The 16,351-nt window shown below is 36.2% G+C and overlaps 1 protein-coding gene across 2 annotated transcripts in view; it reads left to right on the forward strand.

The window, feature by feature from the left end:
* AGMO (alkylglycerol monooxygenase) overlaps nt 1-16,351 on the forward strand; it is a 356,760-nt gene that overhangs the window by 187,414 nt on the left and 152,995 nt on the right. For both annotated transcript variants that reach the window (XM_082693027.1, XM_082693028.1), the window contains exon 11: nt 6,999-7,081. In XM_082693027.1, the coding sequence (XP_082549153.1) occupies nt 6,999-7,081 (83 nt within the window). The remainder of the gene's footprint in view (nt 1-6,998; nt 7,082-16,351) is intronic.

A 16,351-nucleotide genomic window follows, 5' to 3' on the forward strand; every position in this document is an offset into this window, starting at 1 on the left:
CAGTGTCTTGAAAACAATTGTTGTCAGATATGTATTTTTTTCAAGTGGGGGTAGACCAGCTATTGTTTTTCTATCTTTTGGGGAGCACATTCATTTTTTTAATGGAGTGGAATCAATCATAGCTTAAGTACAACTGTAAGTTAACTGTTCTTTAAGTATTTGGTTAAAGTTTTCACAATGCAAAATTTTGCTTTTATTTCTTAGAATTTTTGTAAAAATGCAGTAATTCATGCCAGTTTGATGTTTCTGAGCAATACAGTCACTATTCTTTTTTAGCCAATATATCTTCTCCTTTGATATATTTAATTCCTTTGTTTCTTGTTTGTTTGGAATTCTAGAAAATGTTCATTCTAATCACATTCCTTTTTATATGCTTCAATAGTAACCACCTAGGGGGTTCTGATAATTTAAAAAAAAGAATATAGTCAATATGGATAGTTTTAAAAAATATTTTTCTTATTTATTTATTAGAGAGAGAGAGAGAACGAGAGAAAGAGCATGAGGGGGGAGAGGCCAGTGGGAGAAGCAGGGAGCCCAATGTGAAAGTGGATCTCAGGGCTCCAGGATCATGACCTGAGCTGAAGGCAGGTGCTTAACCAACTGAGCCACCCAGGTGCCCCTGGACAGTTGTTTGTTTGTTTGTTTGTTTGTTTGTTTTAAGCATGTTCTTATGTCAAGATAGATTTTTGAGATTCATATGTAAAAATTACAGATTACAAATTGTATTATAGTATCCCCTGGGGTTCTGTTCCTGTGTCTGTCATAATACTGAGAAGAATCTTGAAGCCTTAGGTTTTAACATGACAAATCCAGCAGCTCAAGGCATCTGCAACAGCAGGATGACACAGCCTCTTGGCAGGTGGGACAGTAAAGTCAATCCACTGCCTTCACATCGGAAGTCACTAAGGTTTAAGTATTTTAAGGATACTTAAGGTTTAAGGATTTTGACCTCATTTTAAAGACATTTGGGAAGATAAGCATTTTGACTAAGCATAATGACTTTAGTAGTTCTTCGTAGACACCTGTAAGAGAAACTCCTCAAAATCTGTCTTGCTATAATAACAAAATCTAAACATTTTCATTTCTAAGTCCTTTGGGAAAAAACATAGAAAATATTATCAAAGCATTTTCAACAATACATGAATTTTTTTTTTTTTAAGATTTATTTATTGAGAGAGAGGGAGAGAGCAAGAGTGCAGGTGGGGACAGGGACAGAGGGAGAGAGAGTTTTAAGCAGATTCTGTGCTGTCCATGGAGCCCAATTTGGGCTGGATCTCATGGCCCTGAGATCACAACCTGAGCTGAAACCAAGAAGCAAGTGCTTAACCTATTGTGCCACCCAGGTGCTCCAACATACAGAGTTTTTAAAAAAACAAATTATTTAAATAGACGCATACTATCATTTTATGACATTATGTATGGGGCTGACGTTTCCCTTTGTGAGATTTTTGAGGTAGGGAAATAGGAAAATTATTTATGTTGATCAACAGAGTTTCTCCAAAATGGTGAAGAGGATGATATATCCCCATTCAAGAAGAAAAGGAAGGGTGCCTGGATAGCTCGGTCAGTTAAGAGGCTGCCTTTGGCTCAGTTCATGATCCCAGGATCCTGGCATTGAGTCCCACATTGGGCTCCCTGCTCAGCAGAGAGCCTGCTTCTCCCTCTTCCTCTGCCTGCTGCTCTGCTACTTATGCTCATTCTCTCTCTTTCTGTCAAATAAATAAACAATATATATATTTTTTTTAAAAAGAAGAAAAAGGCTTTCTTTTTTATATTGGTGAGCAAAGAAGGACTTCCACAAGCTCATTGATTAAATACTTTGCAATGAACATGTAATTCTCGAGTTCGTATGTTGTTAGTGTTGCTTCCTGAGGTTTTTGTTTTTTGTTTTCTTTTTTTCCCCATCTCCTTAAAAGAAAATTGCACAGAGCTGGAGTTCTTCAGACATCCAAATTTGGATAATGAATCCTACACTAGGGAACTTTTATGGAAATAAGGGCAACTGAACTGCTGATTCAAAAGATCATTTTTTATTTTTATTTTTATTTTTTTAAAGATTTTATTTATTTATTTGACAGATCACAAGTAGGCAGAGAGGCAGGCAGAGAGAGAAAGAGAGAAGGAAGCAGACTCCCTGCTGAGCAGAGAGCCCAACGCGGGGCTCGATCCCACGACACTGGGATCATTACCTGAGCCCAAGGCAGAGGCTTTAACCCACTGAGCCATGCAGGTGCCCCTGAAAGATCGTTTTTAAAAAGGAAAAGTAATTCTTTGATAAAGCTTTGTATGGTTATAGCCTTCATCATATTTTTTTGTGTGTGATAAAGACTTAAAATGCATTCAAATGTTAATTCAGAATAATGCCCTTTTAGCACTTTAGGGCAGCAGTATTTTTTTTTTTATTTGCTATCCATTGATTTATTTGTTTTTAATAATTTTTTAATTTTTTATAAACATATAATGTAATATTAGCCCCAGGGGTACAGGTCTGTGAATCGCCAGGTTTACATACTTCACAGCACTCACCATAACATGTAGCCTCCCCAATGTCCATAACCCCACCACCCTCTCCCTATCCGCCTCCCCCGCGACTCCCCCTCACTTTGTATTGTGACATTAAGAGTCTCTTATGGTTTAGGACAGCAGTATTTTACATGAAAGATTTACCACCAGTGGATGGTATGAAATGGAACTTAACCCAAGAAAAAATAAAATTTTGTTATAATAATACTAATAAGCTTTAAGTCATTTCACGGATTGTTTAAAACACAGGAGTCAAAGTATCTTTAATGGTCAAAGTCTATACATCGTATTTTATGGTTTTTTCTTTTTGTTGTAGTGTTGCTGGCCTATGGACACATCATCAGGGATTAAAATAGTATTTTAATAGGGATTTTGTAGGGATTTTGTCTTTCTTGCCCACTCTCTTAAACTCATACTTACCATAGTGCCTAGCACATGTTCAATAAATATTGAGAATGTGTAGAAATTAGATATGACTAATTGATTACATGCTTTAATTATCTTATCCAAGAATGGTATATGGAAAACCTTAGAAGTTACATAGAGGAATGGACTCTGTAATGTATGTGGTCTATATTGAATTCCTCCTTATGGTAATCTTAGCCTCTTTTAAACTCAAACATTTTTAAAATAATCCCATTCTTTAAGGAATTAAATATTAAAATTTAATATTTAACACATTTAACATTTTGAAACATTTGGTATGTGAATATTAAATTATTAATTTTAAATCATTAACTTGCTTAATAGAATTTATTTTTAATTTTAAAGAACTAAATATTGATAGTAAATTGGATATTTATGTTATATTAAATTATTGATAAACCAATTAATATAAATTGTTAATATTAAGGGCATGGGTATTTAAACACAGATATAAAATATTCATTCAATTGATTGATCTTTGAACAATAACATATTGAGTACTAACTATGCACCAGACAATGTTCTAGATGTTTGAGATGTAACAGTAAATAACAAAATATAACCTGTAATGGGGCTTACATCCTAGTGGGGGACTTAGAGCGAGGGACAGACTGAACAGAAAGAGAGTGCTCAAGCAAATGTACAATTGTATAGAAATGATAAGTGGGTAAATGCATAATTGCACAGAAGTGATGTACAGAGAACAAGATAATAGAATAAGGTTATAGTTAGTTATGGAAAAGTAATGTTTTACATATGACAGACAAGGATATGCATTTGAATGTACCTGAATGAAATGAAGGAACGACCCATAAAGATCCTTGGGGAAAGTTGCCCCAATGGAAGGAACAGTAGGTAAAACAAACTTGAACGGGAAGGATGCTTGTCTTGTTCAAGGAAGAACAAAATTTGTGATATGAAAGAGAGATTACTAATGGGACAGTATGATAGTGGGGTATGTTATGTATGGGCCAGAGTAAGGACTTCAAGTTTTATTCTAAATAGAATTTGAAGGTCCTGGAATATTTAGAACATAGTAATGATGTGATATATGATGTATGTCTTAAAAAGAGTCAGCATTCTGGCTATGAAACTGTGGGTGGAAGGCCATGATAGGTAGACATGCAATTTTAGAAGTGGAGACACAAGTTAAGAGAGTGTATCAGGGCACCTGTGTGGCTCAGTGGGTTGGGCCTCTGCCTTTGGCTCAGGTCCTGATCTCAGGGTCCTGGAGTCAAGCCCCGCATTGGGCTCTCTGCTCAGCAGAGAGCCTGCTTCCCCCTCTCTCTCTCTGACTGCCTCTCTGCCTACTTGTGAACTCTCTCAGTCTGTCAAATAAATAAATAAAATCTTGAAAAAAAAAAGAGAAAGAGAGGAGTATTTCAGTTGTGGTGGAGATCATGTTGGGTTGGAACAAGTTTTTTTGTTCACAAAACAGCTGTTTGTAACAAATACCTTTATTTTGGATGTACTTGCAGTAGAGTGCCAACATTTTATTTCTTATGTATTAGAAGTAGACAATGAGAGGAAGAGTCAGGGAGGAGTCACAATTTTGTTTGTTTTGCTTGTTTTTTGTTTTTTGGTTTTTGTTTTTGTTTTTTGGGGGATTTTTTTGCCCCAGTAACTAAAAAAGTAGATGTGCCATTCTAAGAAAAAGAAACCTGAAAATGTATAGTGTGGAGGAAGGAAATACATAGTTTTAGATGTGTGGTAAGTTTCAAATGCCTTTAGCTAGGTAGAGGCATTGACTAAGTAGCTAGATAGACACACTAAGTTGGTTTTCACTCTGACTCCAGGAACCAGGAAGCAATTTGCACAAGAAGAGTTCCTTTTTCTTTCTCTTTCTTTCTTTCTTTCTTTCTGTCTTTCTTTTCTCTTTCTCTTTTTTCTTTCTTTCTTTTTCTTCCTTTCCTTCTTTCTTTTTCTTTCTTTCTTCCTTTTTTTTTTGTTAAGAGATCATAAAGTCCCTAACCAAAACTCAAAAATATTTTTTATCCTATCTCTGAATTTCCAGTGATATTGGAAAGAGTTAATGGACCCCTTATTTGTATTTCTTTTTTTTATTGTAATTTATTAAGGTTAACCTAAGTACCATTTGAAGAATCATTATAGCCTGGAAATAGTAACAATGACATTCCTATCGTAACTGTTGGTTGATTTTGTGCCAAGCACTCTTCTCAGTACCTTATTATAATTGCTGCCAAACTCATTTTATTACAAATATACCAAACACATAAAAGAGCCTTGGAAATGCCAAATAAATTGCCTTTGGTTGCATGGCTCATAGATTCAGTGCATAATTCCAAATCCTATATTCTTGCAGAACATTCGAAATCATGCAGCAGTTTTTGAGCACATATCATTTCTTTCTTTCATATGCATTTTCTCCTAAGAAATCAAAATGAAGCAATAGTGGTGAAAGCAGCATTTTTCTTAAAAGACAAAATGTTTCCCTTCAGCAACCGTTAATCTGCTCAAGCACACCTAGTTACTTCACCACCAAGAAACATCTTTCTGGTACTTTTGCTGAACTGTCCCAAAGCAGCCACTTCTGATTCCACATACCCCAATAGCATTCCACTAAAACATTTCGGTGTCCACTGAGCTTTCCCTCTTATATATGATACCTAGCTTGGTCCCTAAATCCCTAACATTCTGATACTTTTTTATTTGTATTTTTGATAACTCATCAATACTCATCTACTAAACTGTTACTTTGTTTTAAATCCCTGTCAATTCTGGGTGCCAGCCAGGCATATGATGGTGAATAAGGAGGTGTAAGTTTGCCATGAGGTCTGGGTTGATTTATAAGGAGCTGTGGAGCTGGGGTGCTGGATGTGAGCAGTAGTTGCAATCAGTAGCTTTTGCTTATTGTTTATAACTTTGGACAGATGCAATTTTTGTAGGTGTATATATTAGTTAATAGTGAGTTGAAATCCTCGTTATTTTATTAAAAGCAAAGAGAAAGAGTGTTTGCATTATGTATTTTAGCCACTTTGTTATATCACACTTAATGAGAACACTCTTTCTGTAGGGCAATCACTCAGGGAGATACGTATCCAACTTATTGCTTTACTGATCAACTTTTAAACTAAAACAGTATTCAACTGACCCTACATACTAGCTATGTAACCTCGGCTTTGATCTCTGCCCCTTTCTGTTTTAAGTTTGTTGCTCAGATTTATCCACCATTGTCATATTTTGAGGTAAGGAAGGTGTATTTTGATTCTCAGAGGCATCATTTATTTCTGTGTGATGATGAAAAAGTTGCTTAATCCTTTCATTCCTGGTTTGTTTTTTCATATATGAAGCAGATATAATGATACCTTATCTGTAAGGTTGTAGAGACTATAAAAAGAATTGAAGTATATGAAACACATAACATGGAAGCTATAAAAGACTAGATGGTCAGTAAACATGATTATTAAATTTTATAATGTAAACAAATAATTTATAATTATGTTGAAGATATGTTGTCCTGTTACAGTAATTCAACATGTACATATGAATCTATAGATTTTGACATGTACATATGAATCTATAGATTTCACCAAATGTGAGTATGTATTTGTACAGTATGTTCCATTTGTGTGTTTGCACTCATAAACACATTCTCCTTTAAATACTTTCTGTATTAAAAACAGCTTTGGGTTTGAAACCACAAAGAATTGGTAATATTAAAAATAGCTATTGGAATGTGCTATTTATTCATAAAAATGTAAGTGATTTCTCCATATGTGGGGACATAGGTGTTTCAAAGAATTATGAATGTCAAAACTATAAAGGAGAATTTTTAGAAAAAACACTTTAAGCAAAATATCTCTCTGGAAGTGTCTAATTCATTCTCCAAGTGTCCAGCAATATAATTAAATGACCTTAGGAAAACCAAAATGTGCTGTGTATTTATTTACCCTTCTTGAAAAATGTCAGTGACAAATGGTGTAATATAAAATAAAACTGGAAGCTAATTTTCTTAACAGCTTTAAATTCTGATACTCTTTTTAAGAACTCTCCTAAAGAATTTATTGGTCTCTTTGTTTCCTTGACAGGCACTGTCACAGGTCACACTCCTTCTGAGGGTTTGCTTCATTATCCTGACATTAACCTCCATTGGATTTCTTCTGGATCAAAGGTAAGAAGCGAAATTCTTTCATTTTATGTAATTTTATAAATGTTGTTTTAAAAGTATATGTGAAACTCTGATATTCATCAAAGATTTCTTATTAAAAAGTAAAGTTGAAACTGTAATTTCACAATATTTTAAATTAAATAGAGTGGCAGTTTATCTGATTTTTGAAATCGAGGGTGCGTTTTAAATCTAAGCCTTTTAAATGCCATTTAGTTTTTCAAGGTTATTAAAGAACACCTATAAATGTAATGAGTAATTTGGCAAAACAACCATAACTGTGAGTACTTAACAAAATATGAAATATATTTCAGTACTTTTCCTTTGCCCTTGAACACTTCACAGTATATGCCAGAATGTATGTACTGTGTGCTTCAAGTTTATGTCCTTTCCCTCACATGGTGTATTTAAAGAAACTTGTATTCAGTACTACCCTAGCCAGAAAATATATTTACCTGCACAATTTTAAAATGCTTTTATGGCAGGAAGTATATGGAAAAAATAGCTACTCACTATTGCTTAGTATTTATCAATCACTAATATTAATACCAATACCAATATTTATGCACTTAATATGTGCCATGGAATATGTTATTAATTCTTACAACAATGCTCTAAGATAAGAATTACTATAAAGCCCATTTTACAGATGAAGAAAGTGAGACAGGCAGATAGTGATAAATAGAACCCAACACAAACCCAAGAAATGCAACTCCTGAATTTACATATTATAGAATTTACAAATATTGTAGCTTTGTGAAAAACTGTAAACAATTAAGTCATTCTTAAGATTTTATCTTTGTTATAGTATAATTGTTCATCAGGTATGTAACCAGTAGCATTCCTCTCAAGAAATTGTACAAATGAAAGTCGAGAAAACGTACACTTAATTTATATCGATGGTATGTCACTTTCCCAAAGAAAGCTTAATGGATGTTCTGGAATAGCAGCAGATTCTGGAGTTTTATCAGGATTTAGATCATCAAGTCAGAAATGAACATCAGCTCATTTAGTTAGTTAATAGAACTGTTTAGAATATTTACAACCTATAAACACTTAGTGTAGAGTGATGCATCTGATGGCATTTCACATAATTGTAAGCAAACTGTGTAGAACTTCAAACTTAACTTTCTCCAATACTTTAAAGGTTGTGTTTATTATTTATTTTGTTTGGCTCTCTATCCCTACTTTTCTAGACTAAAAATAAAGTTCAATCTGAGTCATAAAAAGAGAAAATGGAAAAATGAATCACAGTTCCCTCTGCAATTATTACCCAGATCTAGAGAATCAGGATCTCACATTTTAAAGATCGCAGTTCTATTGGTTGCATTCCCTTACAAAAAGTAGCAATAAGCTAATAGCAATAGTATAGTTTCATTTTCTTTTTTTTTTTTTAATATTTTATTTGTTTATTTGACAGAGAGCTAGAGAGAGAGCACAAGTAAGCAGAGCGGCAGGGAGAGGGGGAGAGAGAGAAGCAGGCTATCCGCTGAGCAGGGAGCCGGATGCGGGGCTCGATCCCAGGACCCTGGAATCACGACCCGAGCCGAAGGCAGCTGCTCAACCAACTGAGCCACCCGGGCGCCCCTAGTTTCATTTTCTTAATGAAGATTTTTTTTGTCCCCATGCATACAGGTAAACAGGCCAAAAAGCAGGCTATCAATTTTGTCATAATATATCTTATGGTATTTTAAATCAATCTTATTGTATATAATTAGTTTAAAATCTAAACTGCCTCTGGCCTTATTTGGAAGCTCATACTGAGATATAGATAAGTAATTCCAATCTAGTGCAGTAAAAGCCAAAAGAGAAGGGAATGATGTTTTTATAGTGCTGAAAGAAAAATTACAGCCAACCTATAATATTATATAGCAAAAATAAAAGTGAAGTAAAAGGTATTGATACAGACTTCTACAGGAAGCTTCACATGTGATAGTGAAATGTTGAAAATTTTCTTTTTAAGTTGAAAATGAGTTGGATATGCTATTATTTAACATTCTGCTACAAATAATCAATGGAGGAAGGAAAGAAAAAGAAATAAAAGGCATAAGGATTTGAAAGAAATTAATAGCTCAATTAAAAAATAGTTTATATTAATTAATAAATATAACTAATGAATTAATGAAAAAATCCAAAGAATTTAGTGGAAAATTTTTCAAATTAATAGATGAATTTGGGGAAAATTTTAGAAAAATGGCTATCAACTACATTTTTATGCACTAGCAAATAAGAAACTTTATGCAATTGCAAAATACATTAAAAAGTAAGAAAAAGCAATCCTAAAAAATGAATAGACTGTGGGAATGTGGCAGCAGATTAAGAAGACCCTAGGCTCACCTTGTCTAAGAAATACAACAAGATAATATCAAATCATCCAAAATACCCCAGAAATCAACCTGATGTCTGGCAGAAAAAACTCCACAAATAAAGGTAGAGAAGAGGCTTTGTCGAAGAAAGTAGGAAATGCAAAGATGCAGTTTAGAAGAAAAATGGTTGCTGATCCCTGTAGTGGGGAGGGAAACATCATGGAAGAGAAGGGTGAGAGACAAACTAACACACAGGGAAGTGTATAGGGAAAATAAATCCCATAGCAATTGGCTTGGAAACTGAGAGGGGTCAAATTTTATGTTTTTGCAATGAAAGGGGCTTAAAGCATAGACTTCTAAAGATCAGCAAGTTTGGTTCATTGGGGCATTGGTGCTACTCTTTGGAAAAAAGGTAGGGCTGACAGCTTGAAGACATAAAGCCTGGAAACAGCAATCTGAAAATTGCCTAGGTCACACAGTAAGGAGGTTATTTGTTGTCCCAGATAGGCAGCATCCTTGGAGAGACCCCACTGGGAACAAAGAAACTGTCAGGTGCCATTTCCCTCCATTGCCCCTCAGTATAAGAACAGGACCACCTGAGAGAAGCAAAGACACTGGTTTTCCAACTTACTTAAACCAAGTCCTACCCCCCATGCTTTAGTGAGCCCCTCCTTCCAGCTTAGGTTGCCCCAGTCCCAGTGCTCCTTCTGCATAGAAACCCAGCCAAAATCCTTACTCATACTACATCTCCCAACCAGAGAGTTTTGTGACATCTCATTTCTGGTGACACTGCTAACAGGTTTTACCTCCCAAGCACACTAGAGCACACCTGGTTAAAATACACCACATTCAGGCCAGGGACCATACACTGCCTATAACAGGCAAAGAAAACCTCTAGAGATGACTGGCATGAAAGAAAATATGGCTAGGACAAAACAGCAGAGCACATGCAGCACACACTGGAGATATTTCTGGAAGTACTAGACCCTAGAGAACAAGGGACACTACATGGCGGGGCACTACAGGACCCTCACTTTGTAAGCCCATTACCCTCAACAACAGGAGACATAGCTGACTTCTTTAAAAAAGAGAAATAGGCACAGAGACTTAGACAAATGAGAAGACAGAAAAATTTGTCCCAAATGAAAGATAAGGACAAGGCCATGGCCAGAGATCTAAGTGAAACAGATATAAATATCATGGCTGTTGGGGTATTTAAAGCAATGATCATAATGCTACTTGCTGGACCAGAGAAAAGAGTGGAAGACACAACAGAAAAAAGAACCAGTCAGAGATGAACAGTGCAATAAATGAGATTAGGAACATGCTTGATGGAATGAACAACAGGCTGGAAGAAACAGAGGAACAAGACCTTAAAGACAGAATAATAGAAAGTAATCAAGCTGAACAAAGAGAGAAAAAAAATATGCAAAAGGAATTTAGACTTAGGGAACTCAATGACTTCATCAAATGTAATAATGTTAGCATTTTAGGAGTCCCAGAAGAAGAGAAAGAAAAGGAGGCAGAAAATGTATTTGAAGAGAAAGTATCTGAAAACTTCCCTAATCTGGGAAAGGAAACAGAAATCCAGATCCAAGAGGCACAGAGAACTCCCAGAAACAACAAAAGCAAGACACCAACAAACAAATACCAAGACATATAATTAAAATGGCAAAATGTAGTGGTAAAGAAATAATTTAAAAGCAACAAGAAAAAAGATAGTTACTTACAAGGGAAACCGCATTAGACTATCAGCAGAGTTTTCAGCAGAAACTTTCCAGGCCAGAAGGGATTTGCATGATATATTCAAAGTGCTGAATAGGAAAAATCCACAGCTGAGAATAATCTATCCAGAAAGGTTATCATTCAAAATAGAAGAAGAAATAAAGAGTTCCCCAGACAAAAACTAAAGGAGTTCATGACCTCTAAATCAGCCCTGCCAGAAATATTGAAGGGGATTCTTTGAGTGGAAAGGAAAGACCAACCCTGACAACAGTACTAAGGTAGGAAACACGAAAGTGGCAAAAATGAATATTTTTGTAAAATATCAGTCACGGACCACACAAACACACACGTAAAATATGCCACCAAATACTTAAAATATCAGGAGGAGAGGAGTAAAGAAAGAATGAGTTCAAACTAAAATGGCCATCAACTTGACACAGATGACATAATATGTAAGAGAAATTATATACAAACCAAATGGTAACCACAAATCAAAAATCACTAATAAATATGTAAAGAATAAAAAGAAAGAGATCCAAATATATCACTAAAGAAAACTGGCAAACCATTAAACAGATAAGACAAGAAAGGATCAGAGAAAATCTTCAGGAAAAAAAAAACACAAAATAGGTAATAAAATGGCAATAGATACATATCTGTCAGTAATTACTTAAATTTAAATGGACTAAACACTCCAGGCAATAGACATAGAATGACAAAATAGTGACAAAATGGATTTTTAAAAGAGAGACTCATCTATAGGCTGTTTAGAAGAGACTCATTTCAGTCCTAAAAACACCTGAAGGTGGAAGTGAGGAAATGGAGATACATTTATTCTGCAAATGAGTGTCAAAGGAAACCCTAAGTAGCTATACTTATACTGGAGAAAATAGACTTTAAATCAATATTTTAACAAGAGACAAAGAAGGGCCCTATGCAATAAAAAAGGGATAATCCAACAAGAGATAACAATCATAAACACTTATGCACCCAATGTGAGAGCACCCAAATACATAAAATAGTTAAAGGAACTAATTGATAAGAATATAATTATAGTAGGGGATTTTAATACCCCCACTTACATCAGTAGGTCATCTAAGTTTAAAATCAATTGAAACAGTGGCTTTGAATGACACACTGGACCAGATGGGTTTAACAGATGTATTCAGAACATTCCATCCTAAAACAGCACAATACACATTCTTTTCAAGTGCACATGGAGCATGTTCCAGAATAGATCACATATTAGGCCACAAAACAAGCCACAAAACACTGAAAAAGATTAAAGTTGTATCTTTTCTGACCACGATGCTATGAAACTAAAAGTCAACCACAAACCAAAAAAAAAAAAAAAAAAAAATCTTAAAAGTACACAAATACATGGAGATTAAATAACATGTTAATAGACAATAGATAGATGGACCAGGAAATAAAAGAAGAAATCAAAAAGTACATGGAAAGAGGGGGGAGGAGTCAAGATGGCGGAGAAGTAGCAGGCTGAGGCTGCTTCAGCTAGCCGGAGATCAGCTAGATAGCTTATCTAAAGATTGCAAACACCTGAAAATCCATCGGCAGATCGAAGAGAAGAAGAACAGCAATTCTGGAAACAGAAAAACCACTTTCTGAAAGGTAGGACCGGCGGAGAAGTGAATCCAAAGCGACGGGAAGATAGACCCCCGGGGGGCGGGAGGGGCTGGCTCCTGTCAAGCAGCGGAGCAACGGCGCACAAAATCAGGACTTTTAAAAGTCTGTTCCGCTGAGGGACATCGCTCCAGAGGCTAAACCGGGGCGAAGCCCACGAGGGGTCAGCGTGGCCTCAGGTCCCGCAGGGTCACAGAAGGATCGGGGGTGTCTGAGTGTCGCAGAGCTTGCGGGTATTAGAACGGGAAGCCGGCCACAGAGACAGAGCCGACAGTAAGCTCACAGCTCGGTGTTACCTTGAACCGGTCACAGGCTCGGTGAACTCGGAGCGCGGCCACAGGTCAGGCAGACGGGAGTAACTGGGCGCTGTTCTCTGAGGGCGCACTGAGGAGTGGGGCCCTGGGCTCTCGGCTCCTCCGGGCCGGAGACCAGGAGGCCGCCATTTGTATTCCCCATCCTCCAGAACTCTATGGAAAGCGATCAGGGAACAAAAGCTCCTGAAAGCAAACCCGAGTGGATTACTCACCCCGGCCCCTGATAAGGGCAGTGCAATTCCGCCTGGGGCAAAGACACTTGAGAATCACTACAACAGGCCCCTCCCCCAGAAGATCAACAAGAAATCCAGCCGAGACCAAGTTCACCTATCAAGGAGTGCGGTTTCAATACCAAGGAGAGCAGCAGAATTCCAGAGGAAGAGAAAGCAAAGCACGGAACTCATGGCTTTTGCCCTGTGATTTTTTTTTAGTCTTGCAATTAATTTAATTTTTTTCTTTTTCATTTTTTGTTCTTTTTTCTCGCCTTCTGGTTAAATTTTTTTTTAACTTTTACCTTTTTCTTTTTTAATGTTTTTAAACTAGTTTATCTAATATATATATATTTTCTTTTTTATATTTTTCTTATTTGTTTTCTTTCTTTTAATTCTTTTCTTTTCTTTTTTTTTTCTTTTTTCTTTTGTTTTCTTTTTTCTTTTTTTTTTCTTTCTTTCTTTTTGAACCTCTTTTTATCCCCTCTCCCCCCTCACAATTTGAGATCTCTTCTAATTTGGTTAAAGCATATTTTCCTGGGGTAGTTGCCACCCTTTTAGTATTTTACTTGCTCCTTCATATACTCTTATCTGGACAAAATGACAAGATGGAAGAATTCAACACAAAAAAAAGAACAAGAGGCAGTACCGAAGGCTAGGGACCTAATCAATACAGACATTGGTAATATGTCAGATCTAGAGTTCAGAATGACAATTCTCAAGGTTCTAGCCGGGTTCGAAAAAGGCATGGAATATATTAGAGAAACCCTCTCGAGAGATATAAAAGCCCTTTCTGGAGAAATAAAAGAACTAAAATCTAACCAAGTTGAAATCAAAAAAGCTATTAATGAGGTGCAATCAAAAATGGAGGCTCTCACTGCTAGGATAAATGAGGCAGAAGAAAGAATTAGTGATATAGAAGACCAAATGATAGAGAATAAAGAAGCTGAGCAAAAGAGGGACAAACAACTACTAGACCACGAGGGGAGAATTCGAGAGATAAGTGACACCATAAGACGAAACAACATTAGAATAATTGGGATTCCAGAAGAAGAAGAAAGAGAGAGGGGAGCAGAAGGTATACTGGAGAGAATTATTGGGGAGAATTTCCCCAATATAGCAAAGGGAACGAGCATCAAAATTCAGGAGGTTCAGAGAATGCCCCTCAAAATCAATAAGAATAGGCCCACACCCCGTCACCTAATAGTAAAATTTACAAGTCTCAGTGACAAAGAGAAAATCCTGAAAGCAGCCCAGGAAGAGAAGTCTGTAACATACAATGGTAAAAATATGAGATTGGCAGGTGACTTATCCACAGAGACCTGGCAGGCAAGAAAGAGCTGGCAAGATATTTTCAGAGCACTAAACAAGAAAAACATGCAGCCAAGAATACTATATCCAGATCGGCTATCATTAAAAATAGAAGGAGAGATTAAAAGCTTCCAGGACAAACAAAAACTGAAAGAATTTGCAAACACCAAACCAGCTCTACAGGAAATATTGAAAGGGGTCCTCTAAGTGAAGAGAGAGCCTACAAGTGGTAGATCAGAAAGGAACAGAGACCATATACAGTAACAGTCACCTTACAGGCAATACAACGGCACTAAATTCATATCTCTCAATAGTTACCCTGAATGTTAATGGGCTAAATGCCCCAGTCAAAAGACACAGGGTATCAGAATGGATAAAAAAACAAAACCCATCTATATGTTGCCTCCAAGAAACTCATTTTAAGCCCGAAGACACCTCCAGATTTAAAGGGAGGGGGTGGAAAAGAATTTACTATGCTAATGGACATCAGAAGAAAGCAGGAGTGGCAATCCTTATATCAGATCAATTAGATTTTAAGCCAAAGACTATAATAAGAGATGAGGAAGGACACTATATCATACTCAAAGGGTCTGTCCAACAAGAAGATTTAAAAATTTTAAATATCTATGCCCCCAACATGGGAGCAGCCAACTATATAAACCAATTAATAACAAAATCAAAGAAACACATCAACAATAATGCAATAATAATAGGGGACTTTAACACTCCCCTCACTGAAATGGACAGATCATCCAAGCAAAAGATCAGCAAGGAAATAAAGGCCTTAAACGACACACTGGACCAGATGGACATCACAGATATATTCAGAATATTTCATCCCAAAGCAACAGAATACACATTCTTCTCTAGCGCACATGGAACATTCTCCAGAATAGATCACATCCTTGGTCCTAAATCAGGACTCAACCGGTATCAAAAGATTGGGATCATTCCCTGCATATTTTCAGACCACAATGCTCTAAAGCTAGAACTCAACCACAAAAGGAAGTTTGGAAAGAACCCAAATACATGGAGACTAAACAGCATCCTTCTAAAGAATGAATGGGTTAACAGGGAAATTAAAGAAGAATTGAAAAAAATCATGGAAACAAATGATAATGAAAATACAACGGTTCAAAATCTGTGGGACACAACAAAGGCAGTCCTGAGAGGAAAATATATAGCGGTACAAGCCTTTCTCAAGAAACAAGAAAGGTCTCAGGTACACAACCTAACCCTACACCTAAAGGAGCTGGAGAAAGAACAAGAAAGAAACCCTAAGCCCAGCAGGAGAAGAGAAATCATAAAGATCAGAGCAGAAATAAATGAAATAGAAACCAAAAAAACAATAGAACAAATCAACGAATCTAGGAGCTGGTTCTTTGAAAGAATTAATAAAATTGATAAACCCCTGGCCAGACTTATCAAAAAGAAAAGAGAAAGGACTCAAATAAATAAAATCATGAATGAAAGAGGAGAGATCACAACTAACACCAAAGAAATACAAACTATTATAAGAACATGCTATGAGCAACTCTACGCAAATAAATTTGACAATCTGGAAGAAATGGATGCGTTCCTAGCAACATATAAACTACCACAACTGAACCAGGAAGAAATAGAAAGCCTGAACAGACCCATAACCAGTAAGGAGATTGAAACAGTCATCCAAAATCTCCAAACAAACAAAAGCCTAGGCCAGACGGCTTCCCGGGGGAATTCTACCAAACATTTAAAGAAGAACTAATTCCTATTCTCCTGAAACTGTTC

The sequence above is a fragment of the Mustela nivalis genome, assembly GCF_964662115.1.
Source record: "Mustela nivalis genome assembly, chromosome: 12".
Classification (NCBI taxonomy): Eukaryota; Metazoa; Chordata; class Mammalia; order Carnivora; family Mustelidae; genus Mustela; species Mustela nivalis.